We start from the raw sequence: 23,143 nt of genomic DNA on the forward strand, positions 1-23,143 counted from the left end.
TCACATGAGGTATACAATCATAGTACTACTCGCTGGAGCAGCTCGGATAGATAAAAATCCTAACAAGAATTTGGGCTAAAATGCTTTCTGGACTATAGATCTATAGGCACACTTTACCCTAGCAGTCCATGAAGTGGATTGGGCACCTGGTAGGACTAGGTCCCTCAAGACCAAGGTTCAAATTCCCATCCACCCATGAAACTCACTGAGTTACCTTGGGCTAGTCACAGTACCTTTGGCTGGCCTACCTCACAGGGTTGTTTTATTAGGACAAAATGGGGGAGAGGAGAACCGTACGTGCCACCTTGAGATCGTTTGAGGAAAGGTGGGACATGAATGTAATAAGAATGTTCAAAATAAATAAATAAAATTAGCGTTTTAGTGCACTTTTGGGGGGAGGGGTGACTAGAGAGTCGCACCACGGAATTCAGATAAGTGTGAATGCTGAAGTGTTACAGTTCACGTCTTTTTTCGGGAAGTGAAAATTAGGTATTAAAATGCAAACTAAACAGATTAAGTGGCTAAGCCAAGAATCACATTCTGAATAGCCTTATATTAATTATTTGATTGTTACACCACCAACACCTGCATGCCAAACAAGCTGCTGTTTTGAGCATCGCAAGTGTTACGAAGAAGCAACAGAAGAAGAATGTGTGTGGGACCCTGCAAAGATTTCGATGGATGTCAGCTGCCTCACCAAAAACATCACCTGCGGTAAGATTGAGGGCTTTGTAATAAATTCTATGAATGCTTCGTACCGGTTCCCACTCCTCTCCCAAGGTTCCTTTGCCTTCAGATGAATAGGCCTCTAAGACACACCTATTCTGGCTTGTATTTTGTCTGGTGGGCTAGATGTTATGAACAGTGGCGGGCAACTTCTAAGAACTTTTCAGCATTACAGTAATCCTGCAACTTACGCAGTGGCTACCTTTTGGGGATTGCGCCTAAAGCCAAAATCACATCTAGTCCAAACCCACTGCTCAATGGTGAGTGAGATTGCCAAAGTATTTGTCCTGAAATATTATTTCTAATTATTATTAGCCACATTTGTTGTTGTTGTTGTTTAGTCGTTTAGTTGTGTCCGACTCTTCGTGACCCCATGGACCAGAGCACGCCAGGCACTCCTGTCTTCCACTGCCTCCCGCAGTTTGGTCAAACTCATGCTGGTAGCTTCGAGAACACTGTCCAACCATCTCGTCCTCTGTCGTCCCCTTCTCCTTGTGCCCTCAATCTTTCCCAACATCAGGGTCTTTTCCAGGGAGCCTTCTCTTCTCATGAGGTGGCCAAAGTATTGGAGCCTCAGCTTCAGGATCTGTCCTTCCAGTGAGCACTCAGGGCTGATTTCCTTAAGAATGGATAAGTTTGATATTCTTGCAGTCCATGGGACTCTCAAGAGTCTCCTCCAGCACCATCATTCAAAAGCATCAATTCTTCAGCGATCAGCCTTCTTTATGGTCCAGCTCTCACTTCCATACATCACTGCTGGGAAAACCATAACTTTTACTATAGCCACATGCATAAAGCTAAATGCGCACAAGTTAAATGTGTGTAAGTTGCAGGTTTATTCTCTCTACATCCATCACGTTTTATACTGGTTTTTTTAGAGTATTTTATTCTATTTTAAAGCTTGCTGTATGGACTTGCCACTTTGAACGTAGGGGGAAACGGATGGTCCACTTTTGAATTAGTAAAAATACCTGGCAGGTGACTAGTTCAGAATCTGATAAGAGCCAAAGGCCCATCTGGTTCAGCATCCAGTTCTCACCGTGGCCAACCATTTTCCTGTAAGCAGGACAAGAGAAGTGCTCTCCCCACTTGTGATTTCACCGCAGCTGATATTCAGAAGCACAATGCCTCTGGCAATTTATTCTGCAGAAGTTTCTGAACATCCTAATCTCGTCTCATTGCGGTTCTGTTCTTGGTTCCTTCCTATTGGTTCACGTGTCCCATCCCCACCGGCACCGGCTCCATGTTAAAAGCACACATGAGGGATTTGCAGGATTCCTGCCCCGTGTTTGCAGTCATGAGATTGTTGTCTATCACATGGCGGTGTATGTTTTCATTCCTTCCACAGAGTGGGAAGTGACGGAGACAGGATGTTTTGTACTACTGTGTTCTGGAATGTAGGACTATTGCCCTTTCTTTCTTTCTCTCTTTGCTGTCTGATGAGAAAGAGGAAGGAGCAGAGTCAGAATGCTCCGAGTGTGTTATATGTAAATAAAGTAGATTAGCCAAAATGCTGTGCTACTGAGTTCTGTTATGCAAACTGCAAATACTCTGCAGGATCATAAGTGTGCCGATGCTTCTTGGTATCAGTCGCTGTGATGTTTGGGCTGGAGAAAGCTTTTGAAGCTCCCAAACGACGGACCAGGAGAGAGAGAACATGCCAGTCAGGCATGTGTCTCTGCCAGGGTCCTACACGTGAGTAGGATGATCGTAACAGCTGGCACGGAGGCGACTTTTGCATATAGCCCACAAATTCTCAATGGGATTTACGTCCAGGGAATTCCCTGGCCAATCAAGTACCTGCATTTGCTGCTCTGTCATGAATTTCTCCACCACTTTCGATGTGTGACAGGGGGCTAGGTCCTGCTGCAATATCCCAGTACTGTCAGGATATCTCCTTTCCAGCTCTGGAATAACTCTCTTTCATGGAACCTCAATATATTGTGGCGAGCGCATCATTCCTTCTATTGGCTGCAGGCTTCCGACACCATAACAACTGAAGCATCCCTAAAACATCTTCTTTTGTGGGTGCTTTACAGACTGATCAATGTGGCATAGAAAACATGCTTTGTTTCTAAGGCTTACTGGGAAATGATATATAATGAACTCAAGAAGGTATTTAAAAGTACCTTTCCTAAGAAACCAGAGGCCTTCCTTTGGGCATAGTTGGCCAATGGGTGCCAAAGAAAGAGAGAACATTTTTTATGTATGCAACAACAGCAGCAAGAATACTTCTTGCCAAGTATTGGAAGACACAAGATTTACCCACCGTGGAGGAATGGCAGACGCAAGTGATCGACTACATGGAGATGGCTGAAATGACTGGCAGAATCCGTGATCAGGGAGAAGATTTGATTGAACAGGATTGGAAAAAGTTTAAGGACTATTTACAGAAATATTGTAAAATCTTGGAGTGTTAATATGTTGTGGGAAGTGAAGGTGACAGGGTTTGTGTGACTTGGTTAAAGGTAAATTAAAAGAAGAATGTTAAAAAGGATAAGGGGTTATGAACAGAACATTATTATGTCATAGTATATAAGATGAGATATGGACTAAAATAAATGGAAAATCGGGACATAATAAATTAGAAGAATGTAAAATTAAGTAGGGCTAAATAAGGATATGAATTTGCTGAATTGGATTAGAGTAAAGAGGAACACAAAAAAGGGGGATGTGAGGAGGTCAAGACAGAGGGGTATGGAATTTCATAATTTTAAGAATAAGGGTTTTTTCTCTATTTTTCTTTTTTCTTCTCTTTTTTTTTTTTGCTATACAACTTTGTTTTTCTGTTGTATTTGTTTTTCTTGTGAATTTTATGGATGGAAAGGATACATTTTGAAATGATGAATTCTTTGTTTTGTAAAATCTCAATAAAAAATTATTAAAAAGAAAAGGGGAAAAAAAAGAAAACATGCTTTGTTTCAATTAATTTGCAAAAGGGTGTACTTAGGTCTCCTCCACACAATCATTGGCCCGTCATTCTCTTATGCATAGAAGAGTCCTACGCTTTGCATCATGTTCATGGAGGCTCCCTTCTAACATGCACTGAATGTGGTAGGCTGCTGTGATCAAATTGCACAACATTGGGGGATTTGGGTGAAACACTCCCCCCCCCCGTCCTTGTGAGCTTTCAGCATGTGACCTCATTTGTGAGAACTCGTCTGTAATCTTTTTGCATGCCCTTCCTATGTGATCACATCAATCCCTGTGGTTTTATGTGAATGGTTGTGTATTCCTATTGGAGTTTTCACTATACTACATGTTTTAGTTTAGATCCACATTCTTCTTCTTCTTCTTTTAAAATATTGCTTATTCCATTTCCATGTGGCATTTTGGTTTCATCTACTGGCAGATTATATTATTTTCAGAGGTGCAGCTGATTTTTGCATGTATCCTGAAGGGAATCCGGTCCAAATCAGTAAATGGAAAGAAGAGAATTTCATATCAGCATGAGTTTTCCAGTGTATTAGAACCATCTCTCTCTGTGAACTGTTCTCAGTCTTGAACTAGTTCCATGCTGGTTGAATAGTGTGGGAGGCACAATATACACTCTCAGCTACAAAACGAAATGCACTTCTCCAGGTCAAAACCTTATAGAGAGAAGGAAGATTGTGGAAACAGATACCTCAATAGTACTTTGTATGTTGATCTCTCCAACCCCCCCTCAATTTCGGTTTTCTTTCGTCTCCAGAGTCTGACGATGCCTGTGAACGCCTTCTCTGCAACTGTGACAGGGCAGCTATTGAATGCTTTCTGCATTCCCACATTAACTCTTCCTTGAACAGCATGGATGTTTCACTCTGTCCCTCTCTGGTTACAGGTGAGAATATAAAAGAGAAACTCTGAGATCTTGTTTCCTCGGCAGTCTGTAGACGTCCCTGTTCCCTGATTTGAATTTTAATGAACTGTATTCTTGCAAACTTAATTTGTTGCTACTGGCTATTATGTCACACGTCAGCGAATTTTTTGTGTGTCTGGGTCTGGGTCTCAGTGAGTGAAAAGTACAAGCCAATGGTTTTAAGCCTGCTTTCCAGGGAATTAGGCTTATCAAAGGTTCCTCAGTGAGAAGATCTTGCTAGAGATGGACAAGCATGCCAAAGAAGACCGGTTTGCCTCTCATGCCCAATCTTCTGTGTTACTCTCCACAACACCGATGAATGCTTGCAATACTGTCAGGAGGATAAAGGTAAAAGGACCCCTGACCATTAGGTCCAGTTGTGGCCGACTCTGGGGTTGCAGCGCTCATCTCGTTTTCTTGGCCGAGGGAACCGGCGCACAGCTTCTGGGTCATGTGGCCAGCATGACTAAGCCGCTTCTGGAGAACCAGAGCAGCACACGGAAACACCGTTTACCTTTCCGCTGGAGCGGTACCTATTTATCTACTTGCACTTTGACGTGCTTTCGAACTGCTAGGTTGGCAGGAACAGGGGCCGAGCAACAGGAGCTCACCCTGTTGCAGGGATTCGAACTGCCGACCTTCTGATCGGCAAGTCCTAGGCTCTGTGGCTTAACCCACCGTGCCACCTGCGTCCCAACACGAGGATAGAAAGCAATAAAGTTGTTTCTGCAAGCCACCAAATTGGGCAGAGCTCCTATAAGTTCAATGAAATGCAAACTGCAACAGACTGGGTTTGAGCTACGATAATACAATCAAAAGACAAATAGATGCAGAACAGCAAACTCCATCTCTAGCATGTGTGCTTTGTAAGTGTGTCAGGATATATGTGGGGCTCTGGACTGGATTGTCAATCAAGTTTAAAAAGCAGAACACATTTCTGTACGTACTTCATGCATTGAGAAGAGCTGCTCACCCCTTCCTTTTCATCCCTCCTTTCCTCTTTAGCATGCGCACTGTCCATTTTTCATATGCCTGGACATTTTGTTATTTCTATTTTTTACAAAAATGAATCATGGAACACCTGCTCCCTCTTCTTTACAGAAACAGTCAGCGAGAGAAGTCAGACGACGCTTCATGCTGCAGGTATGCTATGTGTATCCTACACTGTTTCTCCCAGAGCCCAAAGTGGGGCAGGAGTCTACAAATGACAGGTAACAGAATGAATAGGCCCAGATGGAGACTATGCAAATATGTCCATCCCTTCCAGTAAGAAGCTATTTTTCTTTCTTTCCATAGAGTTTCAGAACCAGAGGGCTGAAGATACTCAGCTGACAGATACATCTGTTGCAGAAGGTAGGTTTGCCAGTGTTCTTGTTTAGTTCAGCTGGGATCAAAACTGAACCTTTGCACCAAGGTACGGTAAATTTTGCAAAAGGGTTTTTTGTGAGTCTGACATATTTTGACTAATTTCTCCTGCTCCCACAGAAGAGTATGAATGCAGCATAAAATGCTAGTGGTTGACATTGATCCACACATAATATCTTCCCATTCTGCTAGGCTACATGCCTCTTCTCTTTGCTCAGGTACAGTGATGACCATTGGGATTGGTAGGGTGGAAGGCAAGGAGGACCAACAGTAGGTGGAGCTATAGCCAATGGCAGGCAGAGCCAATGCACTCTATTGTCTCCAGTCCAGTGCTGGATTTACGTACAAGCTAAACAAGCTATAGCTTAGGGCCCCATGCTTTTGGAGGCCCCCAAAAAATGTAAAGGGGGAAAAAAAACACCTGGATGTACATTTCCAAAATATAAGATAAAAAACAAATAAAATAAAACCTACATACAACAACAGTGTTTTGTAAATTGCATTTCTAAAGTAACTTCTGTTATTGCCAAATGCCAATGTGTTTGCATTATTAAGTTTGTTATAAATTAAAAAGCATTTTAAGTTAGAGCTTAATAATTATTTCACTGTTAATATACTTCTTAATTGTACTTCACTATTACAGTGGTACCACGGGTTAAGAACTTAATTCGTTCTGGAGGTCCATTCTTAATCTGAAACTGTTCTTAACCTGAGGTACCACTTTAGCTAATGGGGCCTCCTGCCATGCCACGATTTCTGTTCTCATCCTGAAGCAAAGTTCTTATCCCAAGGTAATATTTCTGGGTTAGCGGAGTCTGTAACCTGAAGCATCTGTAACCTGAAGCGTCTGTAACCCGAGGTACCACTGTAATATACTTCTTAATTGTATTTCAGTTCAACAATTATGCGCAAATGGCTTTAGATTCAAATAAGTCCATAAGTTACCATATAGCAGGGGTCAGCAAACTTTTGCAGAGGGGGGGCCAGTCCACTGTCCCTCAGACCTTGTGGGGGGCCGGACTATATTTTGAAGAGAGAAAAAAAATGAACGAATTCCTATGCCCCACAAATAACCCAGAGATGCATTTTAAATAAAAGGACACATTCTACTCATGTAAAAACACGCTGCTTCCTGGACCATCCGCGGGCTTTAGTATGCCTAAGGTAAAGGTAAAAGGACCCCTGATCTCTGGGGTTGTGGCACTTATCTCGCTTTATTGGCCGAGGGAGCCGGCGTACAGCTTCTGGGTCATGCAGCTAGCATGACTAAGCCGCTTCTGGCGAACCAGAGCAGCGCACGGAAACGCCGTTTACCTTCCCACCGGAGCGGTACCTATTTATCTCCTTGCACTTTGAAGTGCTTTCGAACAGCCTACCCATGCCATTTAGCAAATATACAATACAAAAAAACAGCGACAATTTGTTGTTGACAAAGAACAACTGGACATATAAAGGGCCCCATTACCTTCAGTAGCTTAGGGCCCCATTAAACCTAAATCTGGCCCTGATTGTCTCCATCCTCCTCCTTGCTGAGTCCTACGAGAGAGAAGTCTAGCGGGAAGGAAGCCAAGCCAACCCTTGAACTGTTTATAAGTAAGAAGGCAGGCAGGTGGGGGCCAACTAAGGGCCAGCAGAGGTCTATGGGGCAGTACTTCATCTGTTCTTTTTTAAAAAATATTTTTTATTAGGAATTTCAACATAACAACTTATCAAAAATACATCATCCTCACCCCCCCCATTTTTCCCTCCCCCCTACCCCCAAAAGAAAAACCCACCCTCCCACCCCCCTCCCAGACTTCCCTCAGCTCCTCTCTCTGGTTTTTCAGCACATGTTATTCTCTGCATATTATAAAACTGTAAAGATCCTTAATTTATAGATAGATAATATCTATGTTGTTGTTGTTTAGTTGTTTAGTTGTGTCCGACTCTTTGTAACCCCATGGACCAGAGCACGCCAGGCACTCCTGTCTTCCACTGCCTCTCGCAGTTTGGTCAAACTCATGTTGGTAGCTTCGAGAACACTGCCCAACCATCTCATCCTCTGTCGCCCCCTTCTCCTTCTGCCCTCAGTCTTTCCCAACATCAGGGTCTTTTCCAGGGAGTCTTCTCTTCTCATGAGGTGGCCAAAGTCTTGGAGCCTCAGGATAATATCTATATATTACCAATAAAAAGTTTGTGTATGTTTACTCAAAACCTGCCAAGGAGTCCAATTCATTTTGTTGTTTCTTTAAGTACCTTGTGTAAGGTTCCAATTCTTTAAAGCCACAGTTGCCCTTATCGCATAGTTTGTGTGTCAATTCCGCCAATTCCGCATAGTGCTTCATCTGTTCTAAATGACCAGCCTTTGCTGCTCAGGTTAGCCTCTTCGGGGAAACTGCCGAGACAAACTGGAACCGGATCACAAGATGGCAATAACAATAGCCAGTGGGGTGTTCAACAAGTCCTGTTGAGCAAAGCTTCGAGGAAATAGGTCTATTTTTCCTGTAGAAAAGATGAGCAAGGCGTAGGGGGCATAATAGAACTTTTCAAATACCTGAAGATCTGCCAGGTAGAAGACAACAAAGGCATATTCTCTGCTGCCCCAGAGAGCAGGAACGGATCAAATGGGATTAAGTTACAAGAGGGTAAATTGCTGCTGAACATTAGCAGAAACGTCTTGACATCAGGGGCTGGGGGAACCCAGCCAGATGACGGGATATAAATACTAATATTATTATTAATACTAAGGGCAGATTGACAATGGAACTAGATAGTGTGTTGGGTGGGCTGATATTTGATGGAGGTCTTCAAGCAGGGGTTGTGCAGCCATCTGATGCTTTAGATCTCTGGATGTCCTGTATCTTGAAGGGGGTTGAAATATACTCAGAGTCGAAAGTGGATTTCATGCTCTTTATTCAGCTCATAGTGGTGAGGAGGAATTGAAGTTTCCCCAGAGTGTCTGCTTTATATACATTATTTACACAATGGGCCCCACGTCATTGGCTAATTCCAGGATTCACCTGTAGGCCAATCAGGTTGTGGGTTAACTTCCACCTGGAGCTGGATTGGGTGGCTTCTGTGGACCAATCAGACTGCTGCATTCTGGACCCTATTGTTCTAGGACCAATCAGACTACTGCATTCTGGACCCTATTGTTCTAGGACCAATCAGACTGCTGCATTCTGAATCCTATTGTTCTAGGACCAATCAGACTGTTGCCTTTTGGATCCTATTCAACTCAGTATATAACAGGGGTTCAACTGAATGGCTCACAAGACACCCCCCCCCCGAATCTTATTATATCATGACTTACCTTGGGAGAGGATTTGAGCCTAGTTTTTCAGATATGGCTATATGTGGTTTATCCCCTCTTGCAGAAGATCTGTCTCTTCTCCTTACTGTCCTCTGCACAGACAGAAAACAAAATCTAGCACAGCAGATGTTACTCTGATTATGGGATGTGGTGATGAAGCTTGCAGACTCTCATAGGCATATATCAATATTGTGTATCTTTCAGTTATCCCACAGACCACAGATGGGATGGTTGTACTGAGTTCTGGAGCAGACCGTAAGTCGTTATTCGCAGGCATGATGTTATTGTTTGTCTCCTTGATATGATTAATTTCTTCTGTTGCTTTTCCAAAGCATGCTTGATTTTCCTGACCAAAGCATTGCTCCCATGCTGGTTTATTTTCTTTTAAACAGTTGCTTCAGATGTGACGAGTGATGGAGGCCTCAAAGCCCACAGAGAAGGAGGTGTGTGATGGCTTGAGGGCTTTTAGAAGACTTGTTTAGAAAACTTATAAACTGCGGTATACAGATGAACTTACAGATAAAACATGGCCAAATCCATAAGACAGTTAAATCAAATATGCTTAAAGTCATCATCATAAAAACAAAGATAAAATCAATTGATCATTAAAACTAATATGTTTCAATCCCATTCATTTGAATTTTTTAAGCAGAGGTTGGGTGGCCATCTGCCATAGATGGTCCTTTGTATCCCAACTCTACGATTCTATGATATAACTAACTTTGGGAACAAACCCAACAAGCAAGATCTTCTAGGGTGAGCAGGTTAGGATCCAGTGGATCTCTGACTTCACCATATAGACTCCTTAATCAGCTCAGCCAGAGATACACCATAGAAGTTGCCAAATCTTTGATTTATAATGGTCTGAATAAACTAAAGAATGTTGAGCTTTCTTGTTTTTCCTTTGACAGACATTTCTCCTGAGTCCAGTGGCCTCTTGCTGAGAAACCCAGAAGAAGGTGGTAAGTACTGTACATCTCACAGGTTAACATCACTGTTTTCTCACTCTTCATCCCCAGCCTCTTCTGACAGCACAGCACATAAACAAAGTCATCACTGATTCATAATCTTCTTCTTCATCTTCTTCTTCTTCTTCTTCTTCTTCTTCTTCTTCTTCTTCTTCCAGAAATTCCAGTTTGTTAAATTTACCCAGTGAATGCCATATGGCTGAGTGATGGATTTGAACTTAGGTCTCTTCAAGCCCAGTCCAACACTCTGATCCAGGGGTAGCCAATGTGATGTCCCATCAGTTCATCCATCATAATCAATAGCTGGACATGATGGAGTTGTATTCCAGCAACATTAGGAAGGCACCATGTTGGCTACGCCTGCTTGAATCACTAACATCAGGGATGGGGTAACCAGTAGACCACCACATGTTGCTGGGACTCCAACTCCCATCAGCCCCAGTCAGCATGTCAGGGATCTTCGTAGTTGTGGTCTAGCAACATTTGGAGGGCCACAAGTTTTCTACTTCTGCATTACACCACATTGATGCTGCTAAATGTTTTGCAAAGTCTATCATATAGGGAAGGGTAAAGGGACCCCTGACCGTTAAGTCCAGTCGCGGATGACATCTCGCTTTACTGGCCAAGGAAGCCGGCGTTTGTCTGCAGACAGCTTCCAGTTCATGTGGCCAGCATGACTAAGCTGCTTCTGGCGAACCAAAGCAGCACACGGAAATGCCGTTTACCTTCCCGCCAGAACGGTACCTATTTATCTACTTGCACTTTGACGTGCTTTCAATGTGCTAGGTTGGCAGGAGCAGAGACCAAGCAACGGGAGCTCACCCCGTTGCGGGGATTCGAACCGCCAACCTTCTGATCAGCAAGCCCTAGGCTCTGTGGTTTAGACCACAGCGCCACCCGCGTCTCCCATTTATCAGAAGAAAAGTAACCAAGGAACAACCATGCAACCTTAATCTAACAACATCTCCCTATATTTGTAACTCATGGGTCATATGTGGAGAGCGGAAAAGTGGTAGGTCTGAGGAGAAGTGGTAGGGCTGATGAGAATAAGTCAACGATAGAGGTTCTTGATAGACCATGGTAGACCAAAGTCCATGACACAGTGAATGCTCCATCAAATACTTGGGTCCATGATAGCAGTCAATGACACACTAAGGCCCACTCTGAAATTTCCTTCAGCAGTTAGGGGACTTACCACACAAATCCTCTTTGCATTTTAATTTTAATTTTTTATTGGAATTTTATTTACAATGTAACACAACCTCCCCCACCAATACACATTAAACTTGTGAACTTATCATACAACAATACAAACAACCAAATAAAAGACTTCCTTTATCCTTGTGGATATTTAAGTTATAATTAGAAAAAATCTTAATAATTATTCATAAAGGAAACAGTTTATAAGAAGTAAATAAGGAGGCCAGATACAGGATAAAGGAAAGAGGACAAACCTCTTTGTAGTGAATATTTTGTAAGTACAGTAGTTATTTGCTTGAATTTATATGGACAGGAGAATGAAAGGCTTTTCTGACCAAAGCATCATTTCTGCCCTGGATGTTTTTCTTTCAAAACAGTTAATCCAGACACGGAGAGCGGTGGAGGCCTTGAAACCCTCAGAGATGGAGGTATGTGGTTTCCAGTCCTTGCACTCTGCTGAAAATGCCCTCATAAAAATCACTGGCGTTCAGTGCAAAAAGTTTAAACCTTTTAATCAGTCCTCATTCTTCTTGGCCTTTGCTTTAGGGTGGGGAGCTGGGATAGGGAAACCTCAACAAATACAGTGCAAAGAGTACAATGCATTGTCTGGTTTGCTAACATATACTTTCTGCTTTATTCATGACTAAAGCGCAGGAAGGCCTTGCTGGACCTTTTGGAAACTCAATGCCAAGAGGTAAGTCAGCGTCACCCTGTGGTTTATATCCCATGAGATCGGGAACCTTCTTCTTTCCTTATTCCAGATGTTGACAAGATGGATCAAGAGGACAGGGGAAAAACACTACACAGGGGTCAAGAGGCGCCCCTGTCTTCAATATCTTAACTAAACCAGGAAAGAGGCCTCTACACCCTGCCATTTTTCAGGCCAGGGACTTTTTAGTGGTGCCTCCCCACCCATGGAATGACCAAGATTGTTTCGTGGGAATTTAGCCAAGATTTTCAAAGCTAAATCTAAAGTTTACTCAATGGTGGCTTCCTAGTTTTTTTATATATTATATGTGTTTGGATTATTAATGTATTTGGCTAACTTTGTATGGTTTTACTGTTTAAACCAGGAGTCAGCAAACTTTTTCAGCAGGGGGCCGGTCCACTGTCCCTCAGACCTTGTGGGGGGGCCGGACTATATTTTTTGGGGGGAAATGAACAAATTCCTATGCCCCACAAATAACCCAGAGGTGCATTTTAAATAAAATGACACATTCTACTCATGTAAAAACACCAGGCAGGCCCCACAAATAATCCAGAGATGCATTTTAAATAAAAGGACACATTCTACTCATGTAAAAACACGCTGATTCCCAGACCGTCTGTGGGCCGGATTGAGAAGGCGATTGGGCTGGATCCGGCCCCTGGGCCTTAGTTTGCCTACCCATGGTTTAAACCTATGCCAATAAGGACCAATGACATAAATCAAATTTATTGTTTAGTAGGTGAGTGATTTAATCATGAGTGTGCTTTCAGGGCTGTCAGTGAAAGCCTTCAACACAGAAGAAACCAGTGCTGCTCCACCTGCTATTATTAGCTCAACAGAGCCTGAGTCGGTTTCAACTTCTGATGCTCTTGGGAGATCAACAGATAATGGTAAGTAAGGTGGAATCTACATACATATAAAAAAACGCTGTGAAAATGCTTTTTCAAAAAACGCATTTTGAAAAATACATTGAATTTGCCATAGCTCACTTTCTCCATCTAGTGTCACATTTGTAACATTGCACTTTACAACACACTTAAAACATTTTATTTGCAACTGAATCACTGAGTCTTGAGACTCAGGTATCCATCTGATGGAGGGGAAATGTAAAGTGTCTGTAGAGGTCCATAGACATGTGATTGTTTCTGTTTAGGTGATTATTTATACTATTTGCTATGCCAATTCATCACCAACGGTCTCTAGTAGGGAGTGCATCATTCTTGTTCCCGATTGTGCAATGCTGGTCTTCTCTGGTAGGGCTTGACTGTCTGGTCTCATCAGGGTCAGATTTAGTACCCTAAGCTACTGAAGATAATGGGGCCCTTTATATGTCCAGCTGTCCTTTGTGGTTCGAGGACCTGAACCCCGCGCAGTGGAATGAAAGACAAGGATATGTGATATAAGGTTAATGGGCAAGAAAAGGCCACAACCTTATTGATTACAGCAAGTGAAAAGGTATTGGCTTAGGCATTGGATTACATCAGCTGACTCCACCCACTCGGAGAGGGGTGAGTCTAAAAAACAAAGGGGGGTTATTCACCAGTAGGTGGAGCCTGTTGATGCTAATCCAACTATAAGCTCTCCCCTGATGTCACCGAGGGTCGTGCCATGGCCTCCCGCCAAGCAGGCATCGGACAGAATACACGACTGCCGGATTCCTTTAATGGAATACCCAAAAATTGAAGGCGCAGGCGATGGCTACACCTAGGCCTTCGACACCACAACTTAAATTGATTTTTTATTCACAACAAACTTACTAATGCAAACACATTGGCATTTGGCAATAACAAAAGTTCATTTAGAAACACAGTTTACAAAGACTTGTAATCTAGTCTCTAGAAACTTGCTATAACATAAAATAATAATAGCAAACCAGTGATATTTTAGGGAGCAGGCTAGCAGGCAGGGCCCATTACTTACATCCTAGGCGCCTACACAACACAAAACACTGTTGCTGTATGTAGGTTTTATTTTATTTGTTTTTTTATCTTATATTTTGGAAAGGTACATCCAGGTTTTTTCTCCTTTAATTTTTTTGGGGGGGCCCAAGAGAGTGGGGCCCTAAGCTATAGCTTGTTTAGCTTATATGTAAATCCGGCAGTGGGTCTCATTTTGAACTGCCTCTCCCAACAATACTCAGGGTGTATATCTATCATCTATCTATCATCTATCATCTATCATCTATCTATATCTATCTATCTATCTATCTATCTATCTATCTATCATCTATCATCTATCTATCTATCTATCATCATCTTCTATCTATCTATCTATCATCTATCATCTATCTATCTACCTACCTACCTACCTACCTACCTACCTATCTATCTATATCATCTATCTATCTATCTATCTATCTATCTATCTATCTATCTATCTATCATCTATCTATCTATCATCTATCTATCTATCTATCTATCTATCATCTATCTATCTATCTATCTATCTATCTATCTATCATCTATCTATATCTATCTATCATCTATCTATCTATCTATCTATCTATCTATCTATCTATCTATCATCTATCTATCTATCATCTATATCTATCTATCTAATCTATCATCTATCTATCTATCTATCATCTATCATCTATCTATCTATCTATCTATCTATCTATCTATCTATCTATCATCTGTCATCTATCTATCTATCATCTATCTATCATCTATCTCTATCATTTATCTATCCTTACCATTTTAACTGACCACTTGATGCAATTGATTTGATGGACATCTAACCCATGCAAGTTTATATCACAATAAGTTGTTCGTTTTAAGAGTGCCTGGAGATTCTTTGTGTCATTTTGTCGGGGGTTTTTTTAAACCAGTTAGGTTTATTTAAAGCTTGTGGTCCTAAAAATGAAACAAAAAACCTCATTTTATCTGATCTACAGGGAATCATTTCAAGATAGCTGAAGAAGAAGGTAGAGCTTTTTCTACAACATCTCCAGAAGAGACACCAGATCCTGATGAAACCTTTGGAGAAGGTGAGAAGGGGATGATCTTGCTCCTTCACTGGATCTCACCCACCCACTAAAAATTAAAGATCAGGGTGTGTCTGCTCAGCTCAGGAATTTGCAACTAGTATCAGAACTGACCTCACAAATCCTTTTGCACTAGAAATCCACTCCTGGTTTTCCTCCTAACATCCCTTTTCAGGATCCTAATTTAAAGCAGGTGGGGAGGGGTGGGAATCTTTTTAGTTGTTGAAGTTATGAAGCTGCAACATAGCTCAACCAGTAGAGCATGGGAGTCCTAATCTCCGGATCATGGGTTTGAGCCCCATGTGGGGCAAAAAAATCCTGCATTGCAGGGGGTTGGACTAGATGACCCTCGTGGTCCCTTCCAATTCTACAGTTCTATGATTCTATGGTCAGACAGTTGGGGGGGGGTCAGGGACCGTGCTGAGGAGGGCTGGACTGAGAAGGAATGGTGGGAACCTCCCCCTACTCCTGATCCGGATCCTGACTCTTCCCAGGAGCAGGAGGACAGTATAGATTTGGAACAGTGGTTTGCAGAGGGACATAGTTCAGAAGGCAGAAGCTGGGAAATACTGGATGGGGAACAGCCTAGGAGAAGAAACACTGGGAGAGAGAGGGTTAACAGATTCACAATCTCTGGACAGCATTCCTCCGATCTCTCCAAAGTCGAGAAGAACTCAGAAAGTCTCAGAACAGAAAGTTACAAACTCAGATTACAAGATGTAGTAGTGACGTAGATTAACAGGGATGGAAGGGAGTGTGATCCTTAATTGGGAGCACCGCCATTTCTAGGAGATCTGTTCTTTGTTCTCTCGCTGTGATTATTAAAGTTTCCAACCGGTAAGACATTCCTTTGTTTGATTTTCTTATCTATTGCCACAGGGGGAGGAAGCCAATTCCCCAAAACCTGATAGGCGGTTGTTGTTGTTTAGTTGTTTAGTTGTGTCCAACTCTTCGTGACCCCATGGACCAGAGCACGCCAGGCACTCCTGTCTTCCACTGCCTCCTGCAGTTTGGCCAGACTCATGTTGGTAGCTTCGAGAACACTGTCCAACCATCTCGTCCTCTGTCGTCCCGTTCTCCTTGTGCCCTCCATCTTCCCCAACATCAGGGTCTTTTCCAGGGAGTCTTCTCTTCTTACGAGGTGGCCAAAGAATTGGAGCCTCAGCTTCACAATCTGTCCTTCTAGTGAGCACTCAGGGCTGATTTCCTTCAGAATGGAGAGGTTGGATTTTCTTGCAGTCCATGGGACTCTCAAGAGTCTCCTCCAGCACCATAATTCAAAAGCATCCATTCTTCGGCGATCAGCCTTCTTGATGGTCCAGCTCTCACTTCCATACATCAGTGTTGGGAAAACCATAGCTTTAACTATATGGGCCTTTGTTGGCAAGGTGATGTCTCTGCTTTTTAAGATGCTGTCTAGGTTTGTCATTGCTTTGCTAGGCTTGTCATTTTGTCATACGGGGTCAGTTTCCTACAAATCACAAGGAGATCCCAACCTATTTTCTGCCTACCCTGGCATAAAGAATGCTAGGGAGGACCACAACAACAAGAAGGTGTCCAAAGATAGAATCAAATTATATGACTCGGATTTCTACTTCTTTCTATAGTTTGTGACCGGTTTACGTTCCTGCAACTGAGAGACAACGGAAGAGTCAAGCGAGTGCTCCCACAGTTGGGGGAGATGCTGTATTGCTTAACCGACCGATGCCCGGAGGACTTTGAGTTATACGGATGTTACTGTGGGCAGGAAGGAAGAGGCCACCCAATGGATGAACTGGACAGGTTGCTCCTGGCAAACACTTTTGACACAAAATAACAGCAAGCAAACCATAACCCCAGCAGCACCAGCACATATTTCTGCAGTAAAATACATTTAATGTTAAAAAATGGGTATCTCACCATTTGTGCCCCAAAAGTTGCCTAGGATGGCTTGCAACATAATAAAAATATATAGTCAACCCATGGCAGCCATTTTGTATTGGCACTTTTCAAGATATTTGTTCAGACAGTTCATATTTTTTTTAAAAAACTCCCACCAAATGCACTGGTCATTGGTAAAATCAATGAAATCCAATGAAATGCAGTAAATGGAAAGAATTTCAGAAAGACAGAAGTGGAATCTAGACAGATATTTAAAAGACGCTGTGAAAATGCTTTAAAAAAAGTTTTTAAAATATATTGAATTTGCCATAAGCGCATCCTCGCTATCTAGTGTTGCATTTGTATAATGCACTTAAAACACACTTAAAACATTATATTTGCAGCTGTATAGCTGAGTCCAGAGTCTCAAACATTCAAAGCACACAACTTTGGAGAAAGAATCCTGGGAATTATAGTTTGTTAAGGGTGCTGGGAAATGTAGTGCTTTGAGTAATAAACCGCTGTTTCTGTTTCTGATGGTTCCACAAGCATGCCTTGTCATGACCAACAAGCAGTGTTTGGATAATTCCAAGGCATTTGACAAAAGTGATCTAGAAAAACACTGACAAATTTTTATGGGATCCAGACATTCAAAGCAATACAAAGAATGCAGTTTTGCAGAAGACTTAACACTTTGGCGCTTTTTGCGTAACTACAGGTGCTGCTTCTCTCATCACTGCTGCCTGGAGCAAGTCAAGAAACTTGGATGCCGTCCAGAAAGAAATTCGCGGTCTGAGGTTGTGTGCTTTGATCGCACGCCAAAGTGTAAGTTTGGGATGAAAGATGACTCCCTTCTTCCCTGTTACAATAAAAGGCAACATAAACATCAGTACCAGTTGCTGGAGAACTCAGAAGGAAAGAGTGATGTTGTGTTCAGGTCCTGTTTACAGGCTTCCCATGGCTGTTTGGTTGGCCACTTGTGAGAACAGAATGCTGGACCAGATGTGCCACTGGCTATTCTTATCTTCTTATGATAGTGTTTTTTACCCACTATGTGTAAGGTAAAGATAAAGGGACCCCTGACCAATAGGTCCAGTTGTGGCTGACTCTGGGGTTGCAGCGCTCATCTCGATTTACTGTCCGAGGGTGCTGGCATACAGCTTCTGGGTCATGTAGCCAGCATGACTAAGCCGCTTCTGGCGAACCAGAGCAGCGCACGGAAATGCCATTTACCTTCCCGCAGGAGTGGTACCTATTTATCTACTTGCACTTTGACGTGCTTTCAAACTGCTAGGTGGGCAGGAGCTGGGACCAAGCAACGGAAGCTCACCCCATTGCGGGGATTTGAACTGCCGACCTTCTGATTAGCAAGTCCTAGGCTCTGTGGTTTAACCCACAGCTTCACCCACGTCCCTTCCCACTATGTGTAAGAATGCTCAAATGGGAACATCATCTGCATAGGGCCAGAGTTTCTACCTGCCCGCAGACTGTCTCGCCAGAGTGGTGCAAGCTCTAGTTATCTCCCGCTTGAACTACTGCAATGCCCTCTCCGTAGGGCTACCTTTGAAGGTGACCTGGAAACTGCAATTAATCCAGAATGTGGCAGCTAGACTAGTGACTGGGAGTGACTGCCGAGACCATATAACACTGAAAAGACCTACATTGGCTCCCAATGTTTCCAAGCACAATTAAAAGTGTTGGTGCTGACCTTTAAAGTCCTAAACAGCCTTGGCCCAGTATACCTGAAGGAGTGTCTCCACCCCCATCATTCAGCCTGGACACTGAGGTCCAGCTCCGAGGGCCTTCTGGCAGTTCCCTCACTATGAGAAGTGAGGTTACAGGGAACCAGGCAGAGGGCCTTCTCGGTAGTGGCGCCCACCCTGTGGAACGCCCTCCCATCAGATGTCAAGGAAATAAACAACTATCTGACTTTTAGAAGATATCTGAAGGCAACCCTGTTTAGGGGAGTTTTTAATGTTTGATGTTTTGTTGCATTTTTAATATTCTGTTGGGAGCTGCCCAGAGTGGCTGGGGAAACCCAGCCAGATCTTTCAGAAGTCTTCAAGCAATCCTAATTTTAGTGTCAGAACTGGCTCATGACATTTAGCTGCCCGAGGCAGAGGACAAAATTGTCCCTGCTCCATGTACCAAACTCAGCCAGCCTAGCTGAATGTTGTTTCAGTGCCAGTGATGAGAGAAGCTCTTCCTGCGATCCAGGGCATACTATCTTGTACATATAGTTCTGTCCTCTTAACAGCAACAAGGTCGAACTCCAAAGGTTATGGGCACTCCAGCTCCCATCAGTCCCAAATAACATGACCAATGGTCAGGGGTGATGTGAATTACAGTCCAACAACATCTGGAGGCTTGCATATTCCCCATCACACATCTAGCCAAAGGGGGGAAAAAGATGTATTTCCAACATTTATATACTTTTTTTTTTTTTGCAACAAAAGAGGTTTCTAATGCAGTCAGTAAAGGTAAAGTTAAAGGGACCCCTGACCATTAGGTCCAGTCATAACTGACTCTGGGGTTGCGGCGCTCATTTCACTTTATTGGCCGAGGGAGCCGGGGTACAGCTTCTGGGTCATGTGGCCAGCATGACTAAGCCACTTCTGGTGAACCAGAGCAGCGCACGGAAATGCCATTTACCTTCCCGCTGGAGTGGTACCTATTTATCTACTTGCACTTTGACATGCTTTCGAACTGCTAGGTGGGCAGGAGCTGGGGCTGAGCAACGCGAGCTCACCCCGTTGCGGGGATTTGAACCGCCGACCTTCTGATCGGCAAGTCCTAGGCTCTGTGGTTTAATCCACAGCGCCACCCGCGTCCTCTAATGCAGTCAGTACAACCACTTAAATTGGCATAAATGAATGAGCAAATAAAATGGCATAAAATCAACGTAGCAATACCGCATTTTCAATGTAACATTGTTTGATCTAGAGCAGAGCTCTCCAAACTTTTTGACAAGCAGCACTCCCCTGAAAAATATGTTCTAGAACTCACCATGAAGTTATTACAGTAAATGCCACTTTTTAATTTTATTTTTTATAAAATTTGCTGGTACTGCGTACACCCTGAAAACAAAAACCCCCACTACTGGTGACACACTTTTTAGACATTCATCATTCTGAGACACAGTAATTCGGTTTTCCTAGTTCGTAAAGCTCTGATCTAGAGTTTGGCTTTTGCCAATTCACCACAAACCAGGGTAAACAGAGTCATTGTGACTAGGCAACAGGAGCCTGTTATGGATGCAGCCATTCATTCCTCCAGGGAAAGGGAATTCCACAGTTGAGGGGGGGTGACTGCTTTGAAACCCCCACAATTTCCCACACAATGTACAACCATTGCTGGTGGGAAGGGGAAAACCCCCTTCAGCTGACCTGCAGGCCCAGGACAGGCTAGTAAGGGTAGAGGCATGTCAACAAAAGGACCGCCTCTCCTGGTACACCCCACGGAGGACCTTAAGGTACACAAATGACAACATTTTGGAGGTCCCACGTCGCAAGATTGGTCTCAACTAGGGCCAGGGCCTTTTCAGTACTGGCCCCAACTTGGTGGAACGCTCTGTCACAAGAGACTAGGGCCCTGCGGGACTTGACATCTTTCCACAGGTCCTGCAAGACAGAGCTGTTCCGCCTGGCCTTTGGTTTGGACTGGGTCTGACCCTTATGTTTCCCTCATCCTTATGGTTTTAATCTATGGGCTACTTTTAAAATGAGGCTGCATTTTAAATTGCATTTTAACCTGTGTTTTAAATTGATTCCCCCCCCCCCCCATTATGTTTTTACTGTGATTTTATTGGTGTTAGCCACCCTGAGCCGGGGAGGGGGCAGGGTATAAATAAAATGTATTTTTATTATTATTATAACAAGAAAGCTAGGATGGGGGGCTCAAAAGAGAGAGCCAGAGGAGCTGCCTCTGCTGCCTCCCGATTCATTTGAGGCAGCTGCCTCACTTTGCCTCATGGTAGGACTGGCCCTGATTGTTATCTAGTCCGATTTTGACAAACTAACACGAACCATCTTTTTCTCAGGTATCGGATGGACGATGTGCGAAAAGCTTCAGTGTTCCTGCGATAAGGCGGCGGCTGAGTGTATGGCGGCCGCCTCTTTCAACGAAAGCATGGGGTCTCCAAACAGACAAGCCTGTCCGGAGCCGGAGGTTAAATTGTTCTGCCGCAGGGGAGGGCATGAAAGACCCCTGAGCGGCGCTGGGATCAGCTCCAGGGCTTCCAGTGAGGAAGAGAGGAGCAGTGAGGAGACCGATCCCGTGAAGAGCCTTTTGGGAAGAGGGAAGAGGTCAGCACGCCTGGCCCGGGGAATCTCCAGAGCTGTACGGCTGCAAAGAAGATAACTGGCGTTTCTCTTGCACCAGTTAGGAAGCTATCAGGAGTAGGGAATGTATGAAATTAGTACTGTCTGTTCTGCTCTTTATGTGACATTAAAGCGAGCTGGTTTCGTTCCTCTGCTGCTCGGCTCCTGCCGGATACATTGCTATCCCTCCTGCTGTTTGCTATGGCTCCATTGTATTGTTTGTTGTCATCATTTTGTCATAATCTATGCTGCTGAGTCACACTATATTTACAAATTAGTAACCTTCCCTGCATGATCCCTTTCAAAGCTAAAGAATTTTTAGAGGGGTAGCCCTGATAGTCTTTTGCAGCAACGATGACCCCCCCAAAAAGCTTGTGACACCTTAAAGACAAATTTAATAAAGTGGCCAGCTATGGCTGAAAATCTAACCATGTATATTCAGAAGTAAGTCCCATTGGTTTCAGTGGGGCTTACTCTCAGGTAAACAATGTTACGATACCGAACACTGAAACATACAGAACAATGAAATTGAAAAAAATCTACATCAGACATTCAAAAACCCACAAGCCTGCTATCCCATCCTGGTTAACCCCCTAAAAATTCTGATACCCCATAATTAAATACAATATACTCCCACAGAGACTACCTTACACTATGTTTAAAACCAAAATCGCATCTGGATAGAAACTGTTTCTCAGGCGGCTAGTCCTCGTCTTTATAACCTAGTACCTTCTTCCAGAAGGCAGAAGCTGAAAGAGATCATTTCCGGGGTGCGTACTATCCTGCACTATCTCTGCAGCTTTCTTATGACACCTGGAAGCATAGATTTGATCCAAGTTGGGAAGAGTGCACCCAATTATTCTCTCTGCAGTCTTTACAACCCTGGACAGCATTGTTTTCCCCCTGACCGTGCAGCTCCCAAACCACACAGTTCATTTGACATAACTCACTATTTTGATTTCATCTTTCAGTATAAAGTTGTCATTCTATCTTGTTTAATCTCACTCAGGCACCAAGAAAGGATAGTTTAGTTAAAAATCAAGAAAACTGGAGTGGGATGGGGGGGAAGGAGAACTGGGATTTTAAATTTAATTTTAGTTTTAAAATTCAAATATAGAGTGGCCAAAATTGGGCAGTCAAATCCAGATGGTTCTTTTGACTTTGACAAAAAGGCTGCGACTTTAGCAGAGGAGCCTAGATAAAACCCACAGGAGAGATCACTTCTGCCCATGAGATAAAAATAATGGGTCATGCATTTCTTTGATATTTAAAATTCACAAGACAAAGAAGATTAATCCCAATTACTTGGGAGTAAGCCTCACTGAATTCAATGATATTTACTTCTGATGAGATAGGAAACCAAAATGATATCCTGCATCAAGGTACATCGTATACAGTGCCGAAGATATGTAGTTATGTTCTCTGGATTTCCTGTGGATTTTAACACATTATAAACAGTTGTGAAGGGGAAAGCAGTTTAAACCAGGACCCCATGCCCATCATCTCCCTCCCTAACCTCTTTGCCCTCAGCGAAAGCCTACAGATATGGTTACCTGTAATTTTTCCTCCCCGAGGCAAATATTAAATTTGGAAGGGAAGTTATTTTAATCATGAGAAAGACAAGTGGGAGTCCTGTTATTATTTTTAATGAGGAAAAACCCTGTAAAATAATCCAAAATAGTCACTTATGACTGGGTGTGGGGCAAAGGGTGCAGTTTCATTAAAACAGACTGGCAGGCCAAATTTGGCCCACAGACCAGAGATTTCTCCATCCTTGGCTCAGCACATCACGAGGCCATTAAAAGCCTAAGGCAACCATAATATAGCATGTAATTTCAGGAAGGCAAGTGCAAACAATGTGGCTTATTTTCACTTTTCCC

General features: G+C 43.2%; 1 protein-coding gene across 2 annotated transcripts in view; it reads left to right on the plus strand.

Annotated features, from left to right (window-relative positions):
* Positions 1 to 21,691, plus strand: part of OC90 (otoconin 90) — a 33,279-nt gene extending 11,588 nt beyond the window's left edge. For both annotated transcript variants that reach the window (XM_053395296.1, XM_053395297.1), the window contains exons 6-19: positions 602 to 714; positions 4,418 to 4,546; positions 5,666 to 5,707; positions 5,861 to 5,917; positions 9,426 to 9,476; positions 9,614 to 9,664; positions 10,133 to 10,183; positions 11,767 to 11,817; positions 12,039 to 12,083; positions 12,869 to 12,988; positions 14,995 to 15,087; positions 16,692 to 16,866; positions 17,663 to 17,769; positions 20,984 to 21,691. In XM_053395296.1, coding sequence (XP_053251271.1) covers positions 602 to 714; positions 4,418 to 4,546; positions 5,666 to 5,707; positions 5,861 to 5,917; positions 9,426 to 9,476; positions 9,614 to 9,664; positions 10,133 to 10,183; positions 11,767 to 11,817; positions 12,039 to 12,083; positions 12,869 to 12,988; positions 14,995 to 15,087; positions 16,692 to 16,866; positions 17,663 to 17,769; positions 20,984 to 21,303 — 1,405 coding nt within the window. In that variant the 3' untranslated portion in view covers positions 21,304 to 21,691. The remainder of the gene's footprint in view (positions 1 to 601; positions 715 to 4,417; positions 4,547 to 5,665; positions 5,708 to 5,860; positions 5,918 to 9,425; positions 9,477 to 9,613; positions 9,665 to 10,132; positions 10,184 to 11,766; positions 11,818 to 12,038; positions 12,084 to 12,868; positions 12,989 to 14,994; positions 15,088 to 16,691; positions 16,867 to 17,662; positions 17,770 to 20,983) is intronic.
* The last annotated feature ends 1,452 nt before the right edge of the window (positions 21,692 to 23,143 follow it).

The sequence above is a fragment of the Podarcis raffonei genome, chromosome 7 (genome assembly GCF_027172205.1).
Source record: "Podarcis raffonei isolate rPodRaf1 chromosome 7, rPodRaf1.pri, whole genome shotgun sequence".
Taxonomy (NCBI): Eukaryota; Metazoa; Chordata; class Lepidosauria; order Squamata; family Lacertidae; genus Podarcis; species Podarcis raffonei.